At 34.9% G+C, this 25,200-nt stretch overlaps 1 protein-coding gene across 1 annotated transcript in view; it reads left to right on the top strand.

Annotated features, from left to right (window-relative positions):
* The window catches only part of LOC6043608, a 454,063-nt gene that overhangs the window by 378,114 nt on the left and 50,749 nt on the right, over positions 1-25,200 (top strand). Inside the window, exons 7-8 of the mRNA XM_038266500.1 lie at positions 3,348-3,527; positions 4,608-5,402. Of these exons, the coding sequence (XP_038122428.1) occupies positions 3,348-3,527; positions 4,608-5,402 (975 nt within the window). The remainder of the gene's footprint in view (positions 1-3,347; positions 3,528-4,607; positions 5,403-25,200) is intronic.

Raw genomic sequence — 25,200 nt, 5'->3', positions numbered from 1 at the left:
TTAAAATTTTCTAATTATTGCAAAATTTCAGTTAATTTATTAGACACGGAATGTACTGCCGTTCTACGCATAATTGTCCCATGTCAGTTTTTGACGATTTTGACTTTATGCCATTTTTAAGTTTAGTCTGATGTGCACTTTAAGAAAAACACATAAAATCTGGTACTTTGTTCGGAAGCTCATCAAAAACAACACCAAGTCTGTTTGTCCCATCGTTGAACTTCTACGCATAATTGTCCCACCAAGTATTTTCTTACACGGAATCATTAGTTTTACTAAGCATTATGCCTTGTTTACCTGTTGTATAGCAAGAGGATCACAAATAAGGGTGATAAACTGCTAACTGGGGCGATTAGGGACACATAGGACGAATAACAACCCACGGGACAATTATGCGTAGAAACACAGAAATCGGTCGAAAAATTTCAATCGCGTTTTTCTCAGTTGCACTTTTTTGAACATGGGACAATTATGCGTAGAACGGCAGTGTAGCTTAAAAAAATATTTTATTCTAAAATGAATTGATGAGATAGACTATTCAAAATTTAATTCATTCGATTGACAATCTATGTTGATCTATCTTCCAAAACTCTAAAAATCTCAAAAATCCTAAATTTTCTAAATTCGCAAAATACTCAAAATTTTCAGAAATTTTAAAATAAAAAAAAACATTAATGTCTTAAAATTCTCGATATACTCAAAATTCTCTAAATCTTAGAAAATTTCTGAATTCTCCAACTTTTTTTAAATGATCAAAATTCTCAAAATACTTTAAATTCTCAAATTTTTTGAAATTCATGAAATTTCCTAAATCCCAATACTCTTTAAATTTCCAACAAAATCTCAAAAAAATTATATTCTCAAGTTTTCTAAATAAGCAAAATACTCTTAGTTCTCAAAAATATCAAAATCCTTCAAATCTTAAAAGTTCTGAAATTCTTAAAATCTTCAAAATGTTGAGATTCTTAAGTTTTTTAATTTTTTAATATAATTTTTCATTTCCTTCAAAAAATTTAAATTGACAATATTTCCGTAATTCTCTAAATTCTCAAAATACTCATATTTCTCAAAATTATCAAAATTTTTCAAAATCTCATTTTTTTCTAAATTCTCTAAATTTTCAAAATTCTCTTAAATGTCTTAATTCTCTAAATTCTAGATTAAATTTTCAAAACAACCTATCCCTCATGGGTTTCCTATGCAGATAGGGCCTTTTGAAAATTTAATAGAGAATTCTCTAATTTTTCATAATTTTCTAAATTCTCAAAATTCTCAATATTCTTTAAAAAAATATTTTTTTTCAGAATTTTCAAAGTTGTCAAAATTGTAAAATTTCTCAAAATTGACAAAATTCTTCATATTTTATGAATTCTCAGAATTATCATGTTCTAAAAATTCTCAAAATTTCCAAAAGTCTCAATTTTTTTCCGGTCTCTAAAATTTTTTAAAATCATTAAAATTTTCTAATTTCATGTTTTTCCGAAATTCTCAATAATTCTAAATTTCTCAAAATACTTGATCGAAATTCTTAAAATTCACTATTTTTCCTAAATTTTCTATATCGTCAAAATTGATAATACTCTCTAATTTTTCTATTTTTTTGTTAAATTCGACTCAAAATTGTCAAAAAAATTAAAATTAAAATTAAAATCACAATAATCAAAATTCTCAAAATTTTCAAAATATTAAAAATTCTCAAAATTCTTAAAATTCTCAAAATCCTCAAAATCTTTAAAACTTCAAAATTTTATGTTTTTTTTCGAATTCTCAATTTTCCCAAATTTCTTAAAATACTCGATCAAAATTAACAATTTCGCCTAAATTTTCTAAATTGACAAAATTCTCTGAATTCTCTAAATTCTCTAATTTCTCTAAATTCTCAAAATTCTCTTAATTCTCTAAATTTTCTAATTTCTCGAAATTCGCTAAATTCAAAATCATTAAAATTCTTAAAATTCTTAATTTTTATAAAAAAATTAAAATCTCAAAATTTTCTACATTTTAAAATTTTGACTAAAATACTCAAATTTGACCAAAATACTCAAATTTGACCAAATACTCAAAATTGTCAAAATACTAAAAATTGTCAAAATACTCAAAATTGTCAAAATACTCAAAATTCGCAAAATACTCAAAATTCGCAAAATACTCAAAATCCACAAAATGTTCAAACTTTCAAAATTCTCAAAATCTTTGAAATTTTTATGTTTTTTTTTATTTTATGAATTTCCTCTCACTACATTCTCATTCCTTCACAACATTCTCAAACAATTCAAAGTTTTCCAAAAATTTCAAAATTTGGAAAACTCTAATTTTATTTAAAGATTAAAATTCTTCAAATTTCTAATTTTAGTAAATCATCAAAATTCTCTGAATTTTTTAAACAAAAATCTATTTTTTTTGCAAAATTTCCTAAATTTTAATTTATTAATATTCTTAAAAATTTCAAAAAATTTCAACATGTTCAACATTCCCAATATTCTCAACATTCGTAACATTCTGAATTCATAATGCTCTCAAATTCTTAAATTTGTATTTTTGGAACAAAAAAAATAAAATTCTAGGTTTGGATTGAAATTTTCTCTCAATCTTAGTTTTTTTTATTAATGTATGTTTGTTTTTTAATGATTTCTTCGATTTTTTTTATTTTATTCGCAGCTAGCATTTTTTAGAAAATTTTAATATTTATGTAGACTATTGAATTAATTAAACGTTTTAAAGCGTTTTTCCAAATAAATGGATTTTTTTTCTTCAAAATATATAAAAGAGATTTTTTATATGAGGAATTTGCTGTAATGGTGTTGTAAAATTTAATAAAACTAAATGGACACAATACGTAGTTTTTGGATGGCCCCCAAACGCCAAAATCAAAATCATTTGAAAATAAATAGAAAGGTATATAAATAAATACAAATTTTCCTTGTTACCAACAGCATTTTTCAAAATGAGTTGTAGTAGTGTTTCAAGCAAAACAATGTTGATAGGCTTTGCCTTGTCTTTGGCCTTATGGCATGGTTTTGCTTGATTTCCATCCTTTCAAAAGGAGCGTCACATTGGATATAAACAAACAGTCTCTCCCACTTGTTCTATTGACAGTTCTAAGCAAAACAATGTTAAAAGACCAAAGAGAGCTCAAAAATAAACATTGTAAATATCAAGCAAAACAATGTAAATGGGCCCATGTCAAAGTGTAAACACGTCAGTTGATGTTTACATTCTTAGCGAGCAGAATAGACTCATTGTTTACATTCCGACATTGGCCCAATTACATTGTTTGGCTAGATATTTACTAAAGTGAGAATGTAAAATTATTAACAATTTTACACGTTTTTCCTCCTCCCTACCAGGCGTCATCACACAGTAGTTTCAAGCTAAGTCCAAAGCCCGAGGACGAGTTCAAGGGCGGGTCGGGCTCGCCCGCGCCCGTCCTCTCCCTGTCCGGCCACCCGATCATCCAGTCTAGTATTAAGCAGGAGCTGCCCGACATGCCCGGCGTTCGACATCACTCGCTACCTCCAGACTTCCCGGTAAGTGACGATCACTCTATTGTTTTGCTATTGTTTTGTTAACCTCCTCCATTGGGCTCCTTTGTTCTAGAAAGAAAGTGACGTAACAATGCTAACATTCCCTACCCGCTACTAACACTAACACACACAGACTCACGTTATCGCTTAGATACTCCTAGTTTTGTTTTCTTTCTCCTTCTCTCTCTCTTTCTGGTGCTGGCTACCCTTCATTTACTCTTCATTTCCGTGTTTACCTTTATTATTATTTGTGTTTTGTTTTCGTTACTGTAAATATGTTTTCCTCATCAATTGGAACTTTGTCTAGGTTTTTTCTTTGAGCCGGTTCTTTTGGTTCCATATTTTTTACAAAACAAACAAACGACAAACAAGCAAGCATACTTTTGTTTACTATTTATTTCGGTCTTGAGAAAGGAACTTTTTTTTAACAAAACGAAAAATAATTATACCCACCGATTGCTTTCTAGCACACACATACTTAAACACCCCTTTTTTTGAAAATCAAAACAATGACTGCGCCAAGCGCAAACGAACGCAATCTGTCAACTGTCATCGGCACAACCAAATCAAAAAAAAAAAAAGTAAACAAACGCGCGCGCGAGCGCGCAAAACGCAACAATCAAAACAAACATTTTTCTCGTCAAATTCATCGGAAGGATGAAGGATTCGAATTGTTTCTCGCGGGCAGCAAACACGGCAGGTTCGATCAATCAAAATTTTGTCTGTTTTAGTCGGAAAAGTTGTAGCGAAACGAAAAAAAAAAACAAAACAAAAACAAACAGCGAGCGAACTCTGAAAGAATCGAGCGTCGAAAAGAAAAAATCTAAACAATGTGTTCATTGTCGTCCCTTGCGAATCAAAACAAATGCCAAACATAAACAAACAAACAAAAAACTATGAGTAATTTTGCAGTAAGCAAAGCAAAGCATTGTCCCTTCCTCCACAGTTGTTGGTAGATTTGTGAAAGCTTTATCAAAAAACAAAACAATCAATACACACTAGCGAGACACCAAAAATAAACAAAGCAAACAACCCGGCGCAATTGTTTACAAAACCCTTCCTACCCCTTCCTATGTTTGACAGAAAAATGTTTGGGGATGTGAGCCGTCCTCGGGCAAATCTTCCCAACCACAACAACAACAACAACCGTCGACGTCCGGAAGTCGGGCGCCCACGCTAACCCTGACCACGACCACCACAACTGCCATAAAGGAGGAACCGTTCCACCCGCAGAACCTGCTCCACCAGCAGCGTCAGCAGCAGCAGTCCCTCTTTACGAGCCTGGCCGAACAGCTGAAGCCGTCGACTTCCGGCCAGCAGAGCCAACACCAAACCCAGCAGCTCCAGCTGGCCCAAAGTACAATTTCGATCATCTCGAACGCGGCCGCGGCCAGTCCGGGCCAGTTCTCCGACTGGTACCGACTCCAGCAGCAACAGCAAACCCGTGGATCTTCCAGTGCCAATCCGTCGGCGGCGGCGTCCGCCCCCGGAACCACTTCCGCCGAAGAATCCCTCCTGGAGGAGATCTTCCGGACGCCGGTGGAACCGCCACCACCGGTCCCGCCCCGCCCGAAACCCGCGGCAAACCCGCGTGCCCGCGCCCCGACCACGACCTCCTCGTCGCGCAAGGGTGGCCGCTTCCGGCCCAACTGGCTCGACCAGTTCGATTGGCTCAAGTACGACGAAGGGAAGAACTACATGTACTGCGAGTTTTGTCGCCGCTGGAGCAACGACATCCCGGACATCCGGACGTCGTTCGTGGAGGGCAACTCGAACTTCCGGCTGGAGATTGTCAACCATCACGACAAGTGTAAGGCGCACCGGCTGTGCAAGGAGCGCCAGATGAGGGAGCTCGAGCTGAGCGGAGGAGGAGGGACTTGAGGGAGGAGGAGCGGTCCGGAGTTCCGGACTAGCAGCAGCGAGGTAGGAGGATGTTGTGATAAACCAAAACCCGGTCCCGTGGAAGCCATCAGGCCAGCGAAACGCTGGCGATCGTTAACGATCGTTACTTTATTTTTGCGTAGAATTAGAGGTTAGAAAGTTTTTAGAGAGTTTAGTTTTCCTTTTTTTGCAGAAGATGAATTTAAAACTGTTGTTTTTAGAGAGAGTGAGAAAACTTTGAAGAGAGCAGCTTACAGCCGGAATTGATGTTAAAAGTGAATATTTTGTTTCTCAAAGTAAAACATAAAGTCGAAAGAAATACATGTAAACCAGTAGGAACACCAGAGAGTAAACAATAAAAAAAAGTGATGAATTTAAGCCGAGTTTGGACTGTGTGTTGTGTGTTGCGTAACTTCCGGAAAGAAGTCCTTTGACAGTTGACGGAATTGTGTGGCGGCGTTGCAGTGACCTTGAAAAATCAAAACAAAACACAGGGGCACCTTCTTCAGGTTATAATCAACATTTTGACAACCTCCGCAAACGTCAAACCGAGTCAAACCAGTACATCCTGCTACCGGATCTAGAATTCTGGATAAGATCTGGCAGCTTCGGTTTCCGGTTTGACGTTTGCTGAGTTTGGGGCAAAAATGAGACTTCAGTAAGCTTTATTGGCAAGATGGCGTCGTTTGTTTACAAACATGAGATTTTCATGGAAATTTTATCATTTTGCTGAAGAGAAGACAAACATTGTAAATGTGCCTAAGTGTAAACAAACGAGTGTAAAGCTGTCAGACCAAAGGGGGTGTGGCTTTTTGTCGAAATCGGTTAAATCAAATAGATTATAATATAAATATATCAAATTTTATGCCGAATTCTAGGTGTTCATCTAAAGAATCTTAAAATAAGTTATGCGGAACTATGTTGCTTCTTCTTACATCATTTCCCTCTGGAGCAGAACTTTCAAAGGGCGCACAAGCATTTTGACAGCTGCAACTGTTTTGCAAATTCCAAGGCAAAAAGTAATGTTTGAGGGTGGGGAGGCAATCTTTTGTTTACACTACGAGTTTTGTGAAAATGTTACCTGAAGCGACAATTATTAAAATAGTTAACTGTCAAAGTGCTCATCCGCCCTTATTAAATGTTGCACCTGCCTTAATGTGAGCAGGATAGCGTTTTTGGCTTAATCACATTGTTTTGATTGTATTTTGTCAAGTTGTCCAACTAGAAAAGTTATTCCTAATTTATCCGATTTTATTAAATATTTTTGTTATGATCAAATGATAACAGAACACAGTTTAAAAAAACATGGAGGAATATTTAAAGATTCTGGAACAGGAAAATTTTAACTTTACCTCTGTGAAAATTTACATCTTTTGTGTGTAATTTCACATATTCCACATGCATAATAAATCACATCGAAAAAAAGGTAATATTCAACCATCCTCATTTGTTTACTATGTAGCAAAATTAACATTATCAAGCATAACAATGAAAATGTTTAAAGGACGAGGAGAACGCAAAGATTCCACCATGCTCACGTCAGTTGATGTTTACATTGGAAACGAGCAAAAAAGATTTTTTATTTAACTTTTGTTTGTTTTGGAAGATTTTTATTCACACATTTCTGGATTAATTTCACCCGTTTTTTATTATAGTTTTTATTAGAATTCTTAGAAAAAGTGAACCACACTCAAGTAAAATAACCCAAAATTCATTCCTAAGTACGTGGAGTTTGAACGGGGGGATGGCACCCCTATTCCGACCTAAGCAAACCGACAACAGTCGACATTAGCACGGTTGTCAAATGAGAGCTCACAACAAAAACACTAACTGTCAAATGGTAGCCCATAAAAAATCATTGTTTGGGTTTTTGATTTTCAAATTTCCTGCAATTCAAACGATAAATATCTGAAAAAAAAACACGTGAATTGTGTTGCTGATGGTAAATTCTATCATATCCTTGGAGATTCCATCCCAATATTGGCTGAAAATTCATATCGAAAATAGTGATTTTTCTGTTTACCTTTTTTTTGCTTTTTTTCTTTGGGTCGATCAAACAGTGCACCCGTACACTAAGAATCGGCATTACACATTTTTCAGTTTGGTTTTACACATTTGCATGGTACTTTTGAGTTTAACCAGGATTCGTGTTACCAAAGTAATATGTATAACACTGATTCTAAGTTTTTGTTATCTGAACTTCCAAGATGGCGGCTTCTTCGCTACCCCCTGAGTTTGAAGAAATCTAGGTAAAATTAATTAAGAAAATAGTTATTTGAAATGAGCGTGTACGTTCCTGTTTGACGTTTCGAGATGAGGCTCTCGTTTTTTTTACGTCGGTATCGGTCTTTTTCAAATTGTTCTGCTAGAAAACTTCTGTTGTGTTGTTGTTGCTATGTTGACGTTTCTTCACCAACAGTTTTCATAGGGCGAATGGCGGTGTCGATTTTACGATTTTTTTTATCAAACATGTTAAATATAAAATATTAAAAAATAATTATGATTAAATTAGGGAGCTTTCTATTATGACGTAACGAAAATTTTAGAATCAACAAATTTTTTTATTTGCTGTTTTACGAAAATAAGGTAATATTTTTAAGGGAACGAAAGGGAAATTTTCAAAGCGTACCAAAAAAAATTGGGTTTTTTTACAGATTTAATAAACAAACTTTTCATTTTTAGCTTGTTAAGTGCTTGAGTCAGAAGTATTCAAAACCACCTAAAAAGCAGAAAATGAAAATAATGTTTATTGGACCTTAAAAATCTACTGAAACCCTTTTTTTAACAGAGAAATTATTGTTTTTATAGAAAAAAATAATATTGAAATTTATGAAAAAAGTCGTGATTTTTCTAAAATAACAAAAAAACGTTTACAAAATTCATTTTTAAAAGCAAAATATCAAAAAAAATTGTTGAGAATGATTTAGTTATTTTTATTTTTAAGTAGTATGTATTTATTTTTTCTTTTAGTTGTGTTCATTTCATTAAGTACTTGTTCCGAACTTCGAATTTGACCCTTTCGAATGTTAGGGTTGATTTTGAAATGTTGGTAATATTTTTTGGGATGACCGTAAAATTTCACAAGCATTTTTATTTTAAAATCGAAACCAGACCAAAACTTATCGAAAATCGTAGGAAAAATTGGAAAACAACTGAAAAAGGTTTTTTTTCTTAGTTTCAATTCTTTGCGAAGCTTCATCTCAGCAATTAGGTATTTGTCCAATGTTCAAATTCCAAAAAAGAAAATTGTTGAGAAATCTTTCAGCTAGTCAGAAAAAAACGGAAATAGACATACACGAATAATTTTTAAAACTTAAATTCTAAACTTTCAACTGAAATAATCAATTTTTAACGATGAAACAAGAAAAAAATAGTCCTTTTCGATTGCAAGTCAAATTTACTGGCAATTTAATTAAAAATTATTTAAGTAAAAATTTGTTGAGCTCAAAATTGCCCCTGGATCAACCCTTGAAGGGTTTGAAAAAACAAAAAGTTTTCCTATATTTCATTTTTGGTGTAAAAAAAAATGTTGGGATATTCTTTTAGGGGTGTAAATATTTTGTTATATTCTCTTAAATATTACCAACTACCATCATCTTTACTGAAAACACTGAGTCGATATATATATATATCGTATTGTACAAAAAATAATAAAATCATTTTCATAAAAAAGACAGAAAATTGCTCTGAAGTTTCATTTTTCACAAAACTCAAAGTTTCAGAGTCTGTATAGCCCAGCAACCAGCAGTTCGATAAGCAATTGACAAAGAAAAATTGTAGGAAATTTTATCTGCAATTGGATTTTTTTTTTCTGCGAGGGTGCTTTTTCCTCATGAAATATTTTTGAATTGCTAAAAACTAAAGTTTTTCTCGAAAACCTTGACCTTAATTTTTTGAATTTTATTTGCGATTATTCAGGTTTTCATAATTCTTTGAAAAAATCATTCCTCCGGTACCAGATTTTGCACCATCCTAATCTATCGTAGGATTTAAATATTTAGTGATTAAGAGCAAAATTAATGAATGGGAAGTCATAGTTATAACCTACAACTTTGCTCAAGACGCCAAATCGATCAGAAAATCCTTTCTCAAGGCACAGGTTTTCTAATATTCACAATCCCATTTTATATTACAGCCCGCAAAATTTTATGGATCCTTTTATAAAAAAACATATTTTTTTTTACAAAGGAAAAGATTTTTCAAAATATAAAAAAAAATATCTGGAAAAAATAGGCAAAATTCTAGAAAATTACACAAATAACAAAAAAAAATGTATGACAGATCTGTCATTTTGATTTTAAACGGAAATTTAGCAACACATTCAAAGTATGTTTACATGGCTGCTGCGATATTGTTTGCATCAGATCTCCTATCTCTTTCTAGCAAAAGTTTTTTGCAAGGCGACTTCTAGCTGGTTTTTTTGACTGACCGCCCGATATGTCAGCCAATATATTTCGCAGGGCTGTGACAGTTCGAGCTCGATCGTTGTTTGCATCAGAACACTGTGAAGAGGAGTTCGTCATTTTTGGGTTAAAATATTTTTTTTTCACTGGGCCTAGAAAGAAATTGTTATTGTTGAAAATTGATTACAAAGAGTAGGGGAAATTTTTGTATCTTTGACAAGTTAAGAAATCGGTCCAAACTCTAATTTACTATATGGAGAAAGGTTTCAGATTTTAAAAATAGTTAATTTCCTAGCTCTTTAACAACAATTTAACTCTAACAAAAAATAAACAAGTATAAAGCAACCTCATTGTGCGAACAGATAAACAACCAGCAAACTGCAAGGAAGCACGCCACTTCACCCCCCCTTTCAGAAGTGGCCCCCGCTGGCAACACTGTTGCTGCCGTTTCATCCTTCTCGTGCAGAAAAAGCTCCACAGAAAATAGAAAGAAAGTTAAAAAAAAACCAACCGCCAGCAGCGATAAGGAAGCCATTGCTTTACATTGTTTGCAATCTTTTCCACTTGTTTCTACCAGAGAGCACGATCCAAATGTGTGCGCGCGGAAAATTAACTTTTTAATTTAGCCGAAATCTGACAGTTTGTAACGTCACGTCGCAAAAACAAAACAAATGTAAAATCAAGTTTTGCGGTGGTTGCGCTTCTGCGAAGCAACCAGTAATAAATCCAAACTTTTCTTCATCAAACGATAGAGTGACAGTTTTCGGGAGGGGAGGTTGGGAAAACTTTAGCTTTTCATAATCCTGCTCCGACGACTTCCTTGTAATGTTTGCCAACGTACAAGTTTGCTCGTTTATCGTGCGGGACTCTTACAGAACGTCTCCTCCAGGTGTGTGTGTGACGGCACACATACAAACGCTGTGTATGTGTGACACCGAACTTGGGTCTTTCGGGGGAAGAAAAGAGCAGGTTAAGTAAAAGCTCATCATCATCACGACTGTGTCGCCGCAAACGATCTCTTCACGCCCGGTTTTCGTCGTTCCTGAAGGGGGGAAGCAAGGCGGAAGAAGTGTGATTATCCTTTAATCCTCACTTGTTTAAACAGGACTTTTTTTGCCGGAAACCACGACGAGTTGGCCAGCGCAGCTGTCCAATTAGTCCTGTCGAAGTTCGAGTGGTTTTATACCTTCAGAAACGCGCTCGTTTTCACCTCCTGTCAGTGGAGACAAAAAAAAATTCCTGAAGGGAGGACTCGACAAATTCCTTTCATGTTAATTTCGCACAAAAAAAAGTTACACCTTTCTCACGTCGAGATGGCGCTGCCAGGTGACATTCCTGAAGGGAGCTGGGCGGGCAAGTGGTGTGCAAACAACATTCTTGTTGTCGCCGTCATCTCAAATGTCCGCGCGTTCCCGGAATGGCACGTGCAGGATGACGCCAGAAAAAAATGGCGCTGAAAGGTGACACGTGCTCGTTGCTTTTTTTTGCGTGTCGAGAGCAAATAGTTTAGCGCTGATGAACGGACCGGAAGTGGGGGGTACTTCTTCTAATGAGTTAAAGAGGGTTAGGTTAACCAACTTGGTTGAGAGGAAGTGCAGCAAAAGTGCTCTTCAAATGCTGATTTAAAGTCGATTTAGGGCGAAGAGGCATTGAAATTTGCATTCTTATGAGATAAAAGCTCCGTTCAAAGAGTTTGTTTTGATCAGGTAAGCGAACTGTCACTTTGCACACTGATTGCAACCTAGCTAATTTCGTTCAAATTTTATCCAAGTCTTGCTTTATTTTGCATTTTTTTTAAAATGAGATCAAATCTTCGTTCAAAGTGTTTACATTGATCAGGCAACGAACTGTCACTTTGCACACTGATTGCAACCTAGCTAATTTCGTTAAAATTTTACCCAAGTCTTTAATGCTTTATTTTGAAAAGGTTTTGCATATTTTTAAATGAGATCAAATCTCCGTTCAAAGTGTTTATATTTATCAGGTAACCAACTGTCATTTCGCACGCTAAACGCAACCCTAAGCAAACTTCCTTCAATTACTACCCAAATTTAACTCCACCGACAAAGTAATTTCTCTTCCCAAATCGAAACAAAAAAAAACAAAAATCGCAAGCGCCAATCGTTTCGGGCTCCTAAACTGAACCATAAATCTGTCACACGTTCCTTATTTCCCAAATGTCACTAGTCAAGCTGCTACTGCTTGCACAGCCATTTTTTTGCTACTGCAACGTTTACTTTCTTCGATTCGACATACGATCCGATTTCTCCCGGGAAGGGACGGACTGGGCCCTCCCAAAACGGTTCGAAATTGATTTTTGATACAGTCAATTTGTTGCACTTTTCGGGTGTGGGGGCTACATGATACGACATGCTTTTGGGGTTTCCTTTTCGTTTTTGGATTTTTCCCCAGAAGGGAATTGACTTCTGGGACGTGGACGATGGAATTCTTTATGGAAAAGTAGTTTTAAGCTTGAACCTGATTTTTTTTTACAACTGTCAAAATTGCACGTTAAAATGTTTGCACAGTTTCTACTAGTTGATGTGTCAACATTGCACACTAATAGAAATCAACCAAAATCTAAAAAAATATTACCCTTATCAAATTCACATAACCTCCTTTTAATTTTCGACAAAACCAACCCACAAAACAACCGTCACAACTCTCCAGAGGGGTTGCCAAAACGATTTCCCCACCACTCCCTAATCAGCGACCAAAACCCGTCAAATGCAGTGTGTGAATCGTCCACTCTGATTGCAATCGGCCAAATCACCTCCTCCTTTCCACAAACATCATTATAAATGCATAACTCAATCCATAAACAAACAATCGAAATTACATTATTCGAGAGATGCGCCCCCGTCGATTTTCCACCGTTCCACCACCGTTTTGCAGAGGCCGGCAATCGTTTCTCATTTTGCAAAAACTCACAGTTGATTTCCAAGGCTGACCATCATAGAGTGGAAATCTAGATAGGTTGGTAGCACTGAAGCTGATAAAATTTAAACACTTGCTTGGGTACTCAAAGTTGGGTAAAAAATACAAACATCAAATGTTTAAAAATAATAAATATCAATTTCAAACAAATCAAAGTCACAATTTAGTGTGTAAAGTGACAGCTCGACAGTTTGATTATCACACGTTCATGCAAACTAACTCATTTCTGGATTACAAATAACACAGAAATTAGTATTTACATTTTTCTTTTCAACTCTTCCAAATGTTTTTTTTCGCTTTGGACCGAGTGTAAACAAATTAGTAAGATTAGTTAAGCGTGTAAAATACAGGCAGTTCGATTGGCAGTGCCAAACTACACTTACTTTTATAAAAGAAACTTACTCAAACATAAATAAAAAATAATTTAAAGCAAAACTGTTTTGTTCTGGATTTACCGTGTAAAGTGACAGTTCTGCTCGGTCTTCCAAAAATAAGGCATTTCACTATTTTTTTTTTACTAAGATTTTGTCCACTGAATTTGAGGCAAAATACGATTAAATTTCACAAAAAAATAGGTAATTGAGGTTAAAATAATGAATTCACGTTAAAATCACTTTGAAAATAGTTCTTTTGGAAAAACATGAAAATATTTGTTTAACTAAGAAGCTTGTTGATCATTTCAATAGTTTTGACAAGCTTTAAAACGATTTTCCAACTGTGATTTGATTCTATACTGTTGCACTGTTAAAGTGCAAAAATCACCCTTTCCTAAACATCGTTTCACTCAAAACTGAGTAAAACGAAAACATCGATCACACGCAAAATCCAGAACGAACATTTTTCCGTTTCTTTTAAGTAATTTTTTAAGGGAAGTTAAAATGTATTCCCATTTTTTCAACTTTTTTTAAAAAGCGAATCAACTTAATGAGGTATTATACTATGATAAAACAAACAAACTCGCTTTGTTTGCGAAATTACCGCAAACAAGTATGCGATTTTGGCAAACTGTCAAACACAAAAAAAGTGCGAGTTTGTTTGTTTGCCATAGTCCAATACCTTCTTAAGTTGATTCGTTTTGAAAAAAGTAAACAAAAGGAAATAAATTCTAACTTTCTTCTTAAAAAGAAACGATTAGAATTAAATGGAAAAATAATCGTTTAGTCAATAATTCTGAAATCTAGATTAAATTTTCAAAACAACCTATCCCTCATGGGTTTCCTATGCAGATAGGACCTTTTGAAAATTTAATCGAGAAATGAGTTATTTAAGATCAGCGTCGGAACTGCAATTTCCCACGCAAAATCCAGAACGAACATTTTTCCGTTTCTTTTTAAGCCGTTTTTTTTAGGAAAGTCAAAATGTATCCCATTTTTTTTTTACTTTTTTTTAAAGCGAATCAATTTAAGGAGGTACTAGACTATGACAAAACTAACAAACTCGCTTTGTTTTCGAGATTGCCGCAAACAAGTGTGCGATTTGAGCAAACTTTCAAAGATAAAAAAGTGCTAGTTTGTTTGTTTGTCATAGTTTAATACCTTCTTAAGTTTATTCGTTTTGAAAAAATCGTTAACAAAAGGAAATAAATTTTAACTTTCTACAAAAAAAAAACACAATTTAAATGAAATGAAAAATTATCGTTCTGAATTTTGCGTGTGCAATGACAGTTCTGCACGCTTATCTAAAATAACGCATTTCAGAATTATTGTTGCTCTCTTTTTTTTAAATTCTAAAATTTTATTCAGTAGAAACAAATTATCTAATTTTGAATGAAAAAAACCGTAACCTGCGTGAAAAGACCACCACAATTCTGAAAAGTTTTAATTTCGACGAAATTTGAGTTAGAAAAAAATACTTATTTCAGTCATATTGTCTCAAGGTGTAATTAGCTCAAGTTTTAGTAAGTTCGACGCAACAAACAAGTGAAACTCATATAAAGAGTAGATTCAACCCTAAGCTGTTTCGAGGAAATCTGAATAAAAATTATTCATTTAAGAGTTGTTTTCGCTCATTCTACAAATAAATTAACGATTTAATCCATGATGTCTTACTCACGAGTCTTGGTTAATATTTCGTACAAAAAGAGTCAAATTTATGCAAATTTGGGTTAAAATCACGTTAAAAATAGTGGAAAGATATCGTACCTTATTCCGGAATAGATTTAATTTCGATTAAATTTGAGTAAAAATAAAACATTTTAATGTTTTTCTTCCACATATACTGGCGAAATTGGTCCTACTCAGGCATTCAACGCAAAAAACGAATCAAAATGCATTTCAATTTGAGTGGAAAAAACCCTAAATTTATTAAAAAGACAAAACAAATATTTTTACCCAGAATTGATCTTGATTATTGACAAAATTGATCAAAATAGAGTCTTAGTGAATTTCGCGCAAAAAAAAAATCAAAATTCATTTAAAATTAAAATTTCAGTGGAAATTACACTAAACTAAGTAAAAAGACAAACCAAATATGTTTAACCCAAAATTGATCTTGATTTTTGATAAAATTGTATCTAGTTAATCTCACGCAAAACAAAACGAATCAAAATTCATTTAAATTTGATTAGAACTCAGCATGAGCATGAAGAATAATTTGAATACAAATTACCCTAAACTGAGCAAAAAGAAAAAAAAACTATTTTGCTAAGAATTAATCATTATTTTTGATCAAAATACGAATAAAAATTCATTAATATTTCAATGGAAATAATCTTTTTTTTTATACAAAATTGATAAAAATTGGGTCTTAATAAAACTCACGCAAAAATACAAACCAAAAATTCATTCAAATTTCGAATTTAAGTGAAAATTATCCTGAACTGAGTAAAAAGACAAAACAAATATTATTAACAACAAATGATCTTTATTTTTGACAAATTTGGTCAAAATTGAGTCTTCGTGAATTTTACGAAAAAAAAACAAAAATTATTCTAACATTAGCGTGTAATGTGATAGTTTCACACGTTTATCGTAAAAATCAGTTTTCCAGAGTTTTTTCACATTTTTTTTTTCAAAATTTAGACTGAGTTTATTTCATGTCAAATTGTAGTTAAATATAGCAAAAAAAAACGAGCGGAATTTACCACAAAATGAGTTAGGTTTTGACGAAATCTGCGTAACAAAAATAACTCTAAAATTGTTTATTTTTTATTAGCGTGTAGAGATGGTTTGAAATTTGCTTGCTGTCATTTTATCAGTGTTGCCAATTTAATTTTTAATTTCTTTAGATTGTTTTTTAATTCTAAAAGTGTTGCCAAATTTCTAATTCTTTTTGGACATTTAAAAAAATATTTTCAACAAAAATTAGAACATCATAATAACCAATCTATGGCTTCGCCCTCTTTCGCCGGTGCGCACCACTATTTGTGGGCGACACCTCCGTGGCCAAACCCGAACCGGGACGAGGACATAACCAGAGGATAACGATTATATGCTAATAATGGTAAAAGGCAGTCGCGCGCGCAATATGATTCCAACTTCCTGGCGACCTCGAAGCTTGACCGCACAGTTGACGCCGGAAAATTGCGTTTGCGGCAGTGTTGCCATATGCCTTTTTTCACGTTAGCGCAATTTTTTCGAAGAATTTCGATGTTGATGGCAACACTGCCACAAACCAAAAGTTAAAAATACCATTGACGTCCTTTTCCAAAAAGTCGAAGTAGCAATTTACAAAATTTGTTTGCAGAATTCGCCCTTTCCTCTGGAGCCACCACCACCCAAAAAATCAGTGCCTGCAATTACACAGTCTGCCCCGGACGTTTGGGAGTGTGTTCCGTGCGCACAAAAAGTGGACATTGTCCCAGAGCTGGCACCCCTCCCGAGAGGCTCTTCTTTTGCAGCCGGAAGAATCCGGCAGTTTCGATGCAGTCCAGACGCACACGTGTGTGTGCAGAGTTGCAATAATAAAATTATGATGAAAGAGGGGCGGCCTCTTTTTGGCCAGAGGACTTTTTGGGGGTTGAGAAAGTAAAGGGAGAGCGACTTGGCAGCAGATTGTCGCCCCCGGAACCGGTTCCGACTGCTGGAAGAAGGGGGGGGGGGGGGGGTTGCTTTTTGATGATCTTTTACTTCTCGATGGAATACTGCAATTGAATTAGGCTTTTGGATTGGAAATAATGGGGGAGAATTAAAGGGGACAGTCAATGCAATTTGTATGAATTTAATAAGGAAATCGAGGAAATTGGCTTTATTAATAACGCAGACTTGTTCGGACTCAATTTTGGAAACTTGTAGAAGGATAACCTTATTTCAAGTAAACGGAATTTAGCGTGTAGAGTGACAGCTTGTGAAAATCGACGCCAACTTGGGTTACTGTCACAAAATTGTAAACATAAACAAACTGACAGCAAATGATTTCCGAACTAAATTTTGAGTAAGATTGCATTCAGGTTGCAGAATAACCTCATCAGACGTAATCATAATTTAGCGTGTTGGATGACAGCTCGCGATAATCGTCAATAAAAAATGTAAACAAAAACAAACCAATAAAAGGGTTTTCACGAACAAAACTGCACCAATCAAAACCAACCCATTTCGTATAGTTTAAATCCTCCTCCGTCAATTCCGAGTTAACTTCCGCCCCTCCTCAAAAAACCGATTAGCAAATCCCCACATCGCAGCAACCCCGCCAGGAAACTAATTATCCGTCAATCTTCACCGTCATTTGTCACCCAATCTGGTCCCGCTTACAGGGAACGCTACGAACTGCACCGGGCAGGATTTACATTTTTAATTAGGCAGCCCGACCAAGGTTGGCCAGTCCGGTCATCAATGATAGATTCCGACGAGGACCGGTTGGACTCTGCCGATTTCGCGCTGGCACTTTTGCAAAACAATAGCTAATTAAGTTTGAATTTATCAAATTACTCTGGATGGGGCCCCCCGGAAATCGTCTAATCGATCACAGGAGGCTACGAACGGCATGAGTCCTCTCAATAGCTCATTATTGGGGGGATTTTGGGGTACGGGAAAGTTTTGGAGGTTAACTGAAAACGAAACTGATTTTGACAGTTCTCGGTGGCGATTTGTTTACGTTTTGAGAGGGCGCAACTTGGAATGACTCAACTCAGATTTCGCCAAAGTTGGACCTACTCAGATATGAGTAAGCGGGAAAGCTGTCAGATTTGAGTAAATTTCATTCGAATCCTGGTGAATTTTGCTCAGTTCAATTTTGAGTCAAATTCACCCAAAAATTGACAGATGCTCTACTTGCTTATTCCTGAATAAGATTGGTTTTGACAAATTTTGAGTAATTTTGGGTGTACCATCTTGGATTTCTCATGTTTGAGTGCTTAACTCCGTACGAGATAAAAGTAAACACAGTTTTCAGGTTATTGAAATTAAACTTAAATTTATATGTTCAGTTTAGCGTGCAGTGTGACAATTCTCGGTGGTTCTTTGTTTACATTTGAAGAGGTGACTTGGGACTTGGGATTACTCAAATTTCGCCAAAATTTAATTAGCAACTAGAACTGTCAGATTTGAGTAAATTTCACACGAATCCTGGTGAATTTTACTCAACTCAATTGTCAAATTCACCCAAAATTTGACAAATTTTCAGCAATTTTGGATGCACCATTTTGGATTTCCCATGTTTGAGTGCCTCACTCAGTACCAGGAAAAAAGTAAACACAATTTTATGGTTAACTGAAAACTTAATTAACTTTATTTGTTCAGTTTAGCGTGCAGCGTGACAGTTCTCGTTGGTTCTTTGTTTACGCTTGTAGGGTAGCTAGACCCAAAGACAAAAAGTGCAAACAATCAATGTATCCTGCTCAGTTCAGTGTGTGTTTACATCTAGAACTATTTGTTTATACTTCCTCTGTTTTGCTTGACTTGGCAATGAATAAATCTACCAAACTGAGAAAGTAGGGAAATTGTCAAAATTGAGTGTTTTTTGCTTAGAAAAGAATCAAAAATGATTGAATTTGTTAAGTTTTTCTTAAATTCTAAGCGAATTTCATCCCAATCTGACAGTTGCTCCAATTACTCATTCCTTAGTAAGCTCCGTTTTGACGAATTCTGAGTTGTTTTGAATGTTTTCACAAGTCTACCAAAACAAACGTAGTGTAAACAAACAATGCATCATGCTTATTCGGAATGTAAACATTAACTGACTTGAACAGAATGCACTGTTTGATTACATTTCGTCTTTGAGTTTTGTTCCCTTTCAAATGTAAACAAAGCACCAACAGGAACTGTCACGCTGCACGCTAAACTAAACAAACACTGACTTGAAACTGCAAAACATAAACAAACCGATTTTTTGCAGTGAGAGCAAGATGTAAACAAACTTAAATTTTGTTGACACTTCCTGTAAACATCTGTCAGAGTGACAAAAGGAATTCTTGTTTGTTTACAGCTGAAGTTCCGTCATTTTCGGTGAATTTTGACGATCAGCAAACCAACTCTTTTGACAGCTCGTCAAAGCAATCGGCAAAAAACGCCCAAATCTCCCCTAACGTCATCCGTGTGTAGGCTTTTGCCTGTTCGTTTGGCCCGGCGAAAATATGGTCCTGGGGCGTCGGTGGTGACCATGGCCTGGCAAAAAGGCCAAACGACAATTATCATCGTAATTATAATTGCGCTATGGCCGGCGGCCACCTCCGGCGTCGTTGTCGGCCTGGATTCTCGGTCCCGAAGGGACAATGTTGATGTAATAAGCCTTTTTCAGCCGGAATTAACTCGGTTTTGTGGCGATTGGCACGTGGCTTTCCGGCGGTGAGTTTGGCGTTTTGAGCATTGAAATTTTGGGAAATGGAAGCAATTTTTGGGATTCTTTGTTTACAAATTTGTCAAAACACGTTTTGACAGTTTCAAACACGGAAACTGTCAAAACTGTGTTTTGACAAGTTTGTCAACAATATTTCCTGCAGTGCAATACCAGCTTAAGGCTTCTTTCAAGGGTATTTGATGATCTCCTCAAAACCCCCAAATTCCCCAGCAAAGCTTGATTTAGTGACTGTTTACCCGGGGGTGACTGAAATTACAATCACACAATCAATCCCCCCCGCAAAACAAGAACTCTTTTCTCTAGTTCTTGCTCGTCAATCCCGCGCGACACTGACAAACGTCTCCACTTCCGGCGTGAGTGATTCTCCGAAAACAAAACAAAACAAGCCAATGATTCCCGGAAGTCCCCAAACGAAGATGCATCAACAGATTGGGTTCTTTTTCTTGCAATCCTTCTCGCGAGTACAGGGCGGATTTGCTGATTGGAATCTTTCAAAACTAGAGGTTTTCTTACACTTGACAGTTGTCACTAATTCCAGTTAAGGTGGTATTCCACTGCAGGAAGTTTGACAGTTAATCTCCGACACCTTAATTCGATTTCAAACTAGCAAACCCCCGCTGTAATCCCCGTCTCCAGCAGGTCTTCAAACCTTCTTCGCGAGCCCAATTTGATCCCCCGGATGTCGGGGGGACTTCCCCATAGCAAAACACAGAAGGAAGGAAAGAAAAACTGTCCTCGTAGCTTTTGTTTTAATTAGTTTTTCGCCGACGTGTACATCGCGCGGGGATTCCACCCGTGACAATACGCTTACTTAACCAACCCACTAGATGCTCCTGCTTGAACTTGGACTTTCTTCTTTGGCCACGGGCGCGGTGCACTTGACAGGGCAGGCAGCAGGTTTGACTTCCCCGCGGCACGATTTTGCGAAACGAAGGGTTGGGAAGGGTTGCCAGAGTTGGGAAAGTTTTGAAAATTAAATCAATTTTGAAAAAAAACTCTAATTTTGAAATCAATTAATTTTCATTATTTAAAAAAAATAAGTTTAACAAATTAAAGAATACTGGCAACACTGCAAAGTACCTGAAAACAAGTATAATTTTTTTTTAAATAATGTTTTCAGACTAAGATTCAGACGTTATTAGATATAGTGAATGTTTAATATTCAATGTTGAAAGAATCCTGGAAACTGGCAACACTTCCATACATCGGTCAGAAAGATGTTTGAATTATTTTTTGAAGTTAGAATAATTCATGAAAACCGGCAAGACTTTCAAAAATCTATCAGATAGCATTGAACTAAGAAAGCATTTGAAGAGTATAAATAAATAGTTTTAAAAAACAGTTGAATTTTTTTGCAAGTTATCTTATAAGCTGTTTATTTTTATTTGGCACGTTAACATTTTAGGGTGAACCTAGAATCAAATCGAAGAAAAATTTATCATTTTAAAACTGGAAATTTTTGGAAATATGTCCACTTAAAATAATCGACATGCAAAAATATGAGTTCCTCCAAATTGCTTATCAAAACCATAAAACTAGCAACTCTTTCTACTTCAGAAATATTTCAACAACAGTATCTCAGAATAATGACCAATTTTCACAGTAACTTTATGTTTCAATCAGGAATACTTGCAACATTTCCCATGTTCTAAATTCTACCACAACAATTCTGAAAAAAAACTGGCAACACTTCTAACTCTTCTACTCAGAAGACAATAATTGGTAGACTGTTTTTCAAACAAAAATTTCCCAAAATTCAAATTAAATTAATTAAATTAATCAGTTTGACAAGTTTTTGTTCACAAATCTGGAAACTGGCAACATTTCTCAGCTTCTATACTGTACCTTCAAAATACAAGCGTTTCCGAAAATTGCCTTCTAACAATAATTGCAAAAAAATGGCAGTAAAATTAGCTGAAGAAATTTGGGTTAAGTGTTAAAAAATGAAAAGTTTTCCAGCTTCCAAATCAAATAAAAAAACATGAGAATTCTTGAAAAAACGAATTTCTCTAAAAGCGAGCCAAAATTTCGTTACATTAAAAAAATATAATTAAAATAATGTTCACCTGTAATTAGTAATCAAGCAATGATCAATGTAGTCTACGTTTGTTTGACGAATAAATAAATAAATGAATAAAAAAATAAATATTTCGCAAATTGAAGTTAAAATGTTGATATCAAGTAAAACAATAATTGTGGTACTGGCAACAATTTGATTTCTGATAAATTTTACCACAATTTGTAAAAATAAAAACAAAACTGTTTCTCCAAATGCTGATTATAAATTAAAACAATAACTGGCATCTCTTCCATCTTCAAAATTATTTCAAAAAAGACATATTTTTCCGGAAATCTGCCTTCTTAGAAAAATTGTCAATATTTGCAGTAAATTTATGTTTCCATTCTGAAAACTGGCAACACTTCCGAAGTTCTACTGCCGTTAGAAATAATTGATAAAAAGTCAAAAACAACGCTAGTAAATTTATCAGTTTCACCTATTACATTCCATTTTGAAAACTGGCAACACTTCTCAGCATTTAAAGTCAGAAATCGAGGGTTTTTGAAACTTCACCAAAATTTTCAAAGAGTTTCCAATTCGAAATCTGGTACAACATTTCAACTTCGAAATCTTGGCACGAAAATTTGAGAATTCTTGAAAAAGATTTTTTAAGAAAAATTACAAAAAATGCATCAAATTGAAAAAGAACAGTTTTGCCAATTTAAGCTTGAGCTCTGAAAATAGGCAACACTTCTTAACTTCTAAATTTTAATTCAATAATTATCTACTAGTGATAATTATTGAAAAAGGTTTTGTAAAAACAAATAATATGATCAGCAGTTAATTAGTAAAAACTAGTTCTAAATTTAAAAGAAACATCTGGCAACACTTTCAAGCCTCAAAAATACTTTCACCAGGTATTTCCCGGAACAAGCTTTTTTAGATAGAAAAAAATTGCTGCATGAAGAAAATCGTTGCAAAAGGTAAAGTGTTAGTTCTGGAACTGGCAACCCTTCTTAGGTTCTAAATTCTACTGTCATAAGATTATAATTGATAGAAGCTACTAAAACTACTTTTCAGTAAATTTAAAAAAAAAACTGTTTCATAAATTTAAGTAAGGGCACCAAAAACCGGCAACACTTCCCTGCTTCTAAACTCTGTCTGCAGAAAACAAGCGTTTTCCAAAATTGATTGCTAAGAATAATTACCAAAATTTCAGCAAATTTAAAAACAAAGCAGTTGAGCAAATTTGGGTTGAAACTTCGATAACTGGCACAACTTTTCAAGTTCTAAATCTTTGCATCAAAATATAAGAATTCTTGGAAAAGAATTTCTAAGAAAAAATATAAAATTAAACCTCAAATAAAAAAATAGGTTCAGAAATTTTAGTCTGAAAACTGGCAACACTTCTTATCTTCTATTTTTTTTTGTTTTAAAATACTTTTCCTCAAGTAATTTAAGCTTGAAAGTGCTCCCTATTTGAAATTTAGAACAAACATCTATGACAAAAAAAAATCTTCTATTAGGAAAAAATGTCCCTGAATTGGCTTTTAAGAAAAAGTAATAAAAATTTGCAATTGATTAAAAAATATTGCAATAGTTAATGTGTTTATTCTGAAAACTGGTAACACTTCTTAATTCTAAATTATATTTGCAAATGAATATAATTAATGAAGGATCATCAAAAAAATGACTACAGTTTTCAATAAATAAAAAAAAGTAGTTTAACAAATATTTGTTTAAGGGTACACAGCAACCAAGGAAGTTGTTGTCTTTTTATTCCAAAATTGTTGAACCTACGGCCAATCCTGAAAAAAATTGATTTTAAAAATAGATCAATTTTGTTGTATTTTTTGGAAATAGTAGCTTAAGGGATGAATAAAAAATGAAATCGATAGTACCCGTAGTTTTGAATATACTAAAATGTCTGTAACAATAATCTTGGTGCAAAGCTTTGGTTGATGTTCACCGTTAAGCGCTAAAAACTGGAAAGCCGCTTAGTTTGTAAATTCTGCCTTGAGAAGACATTTTTTTCTATAAATATCAACCAAAAATTTATAATAAAAACAAACAACATCACAAATTAGTCTAATTAGAGTTTCCAATTTCCAAATTTAGCACAAAAGTAAGAAAATTCTTGAAAAGGCTATATACCCAATTTGAAAAAAAAAACATTTCGTAAATAGAAGATTGAACTCTGAAAACCGGCAACACTTCCCAGCTTCTGAATTTTTCCACCAGGAGGCGACTTATAAATCTTAAAAGCACTAGCGTGCCCAGGTCCTCAAGGAAGGTGGGGCAAAAATATTAGAGTTTTGAAAATTTCGTCGTTTATGGACACCCCCTGCCCAATTTTAGAACAAATTTCCGAGGATGGTGGAGCAACTGCCCCATGTTGCCCCACCCTGGGCACGCTAGTGCTTAAAAGTGTCTCTTCAAGAGTAATTATCAAAATTTACGGTGGAATTGAATAAGTCAGCAATTTTTTACTTCGATTGTTCAAACTGGCAACACTTCCAAAATTGAAAATTCTATCATCAGGAGACATGACTTCCTCGAAAATGTCTTTTTAAAAGTTATGAGCAAATTAGCTGAAAATTTAAACACAAAATATATATTCTCATTTTAACTCAAAATCCCGAAAAACCGGCAACACTGCCACCCTCCTTCTCGCTCGCTTCAACCACCAGAAGTCGGACGAACGACCGACCGACCAGCCAGCCAGTGTAAAACATGTCTTACGCTACTTCTCATGTTTCAAGTTCTCATAACATAAATTCTACAAATCCACCCACTGGCGCGGACTGGCACGTGCACACAGGGGTGGCGCGCGCGCGCCATGTCCCAAGGACGACCAGAGAAACTCTTCCGAGGGGCTCGACGATGGGGAAATTTTATATTTAAAACAATCCATGGGGGAGATAGGGGAGGGGTTTGAGGATGTACGGTTACTTTTTTTTTCGTTGGTCATGAAGAGACTTCAACGACGTTGAAGGGTGCGGTGAGGTGGGGTAATTTTGAAATTTTTATTAAATTTAAAATTTGTGACAAAATTTTTATATTATTTTTGTAAAAAAGACAGAAATTTAAATTATTGTTTGATCAACTTAAAACAACTTCCCGTTACGGTTCCATCAGCAACAACAGCACTTTTTTTCCCCTGTACCACAAACTAGCTGCCAACACGCGAAACTCTCACCGGAGGGGGTGAGGCGAAAAGTGTAGCTGGCAACACTGGAAGCGCAGCTCGCACAGACAAAAAATGGGTTAGAGTACAAGTGGTTGGAAAAAAGAAGGGGAAAAAGGAAGAGCTACTTCTGATGCCACTTCATAATCATATTTAAGGCTTAACTCGACGAGAGCGCAGAGACAGTGAGAAAAGAATGTGTTATCCCTTAAAAATTTTAATATCTGTTGCGGAATGAAGGTGTCAGTAACTTTGGGGAAATTGAAAAAAAAAGTTAGTTTCGGAAAGTGGTGGACTAGTCAAAACTACCGTGCGGCTCCATTGAATTATTCTGGTGTGATAACTTCGATGGAGACGCAGCGTAGTTAACCCTTAAATTGTTAAATCCACCATGGAAATGGAAAAGTAGTAATTGATGATTTCTGCAGTATGAAAAAATATGGAAATCATTAAGATGCATATTTTTTTAATTTAAGAATAGGACAAATTTTAAAAGAAACTTTTTGAGATAACACGAACCACAAATAAAAAATGAAT

The sequence above is a fragment of the Culex quinquefasciatus genome, chromosome 1, assembly GCF_015732765.1.
Source record: "Culex quinquefasciatus strain JHB chromosome 1, VPISU_Cqui_1.0_pri_paternal, whole genome shotgun sequence".
Classification (NCBI taxonomy): Eukaryota; Metazoa; Arthropoda; class Insecta; order Diptera; family Culicidae; genus Culex; species Culex quinquefasciatus.
The sequence above is the reverse complement of the archived record's forward strand: the minus strand, read 5'-3'. Positions and strand labels throughout refer to the sequence as shown.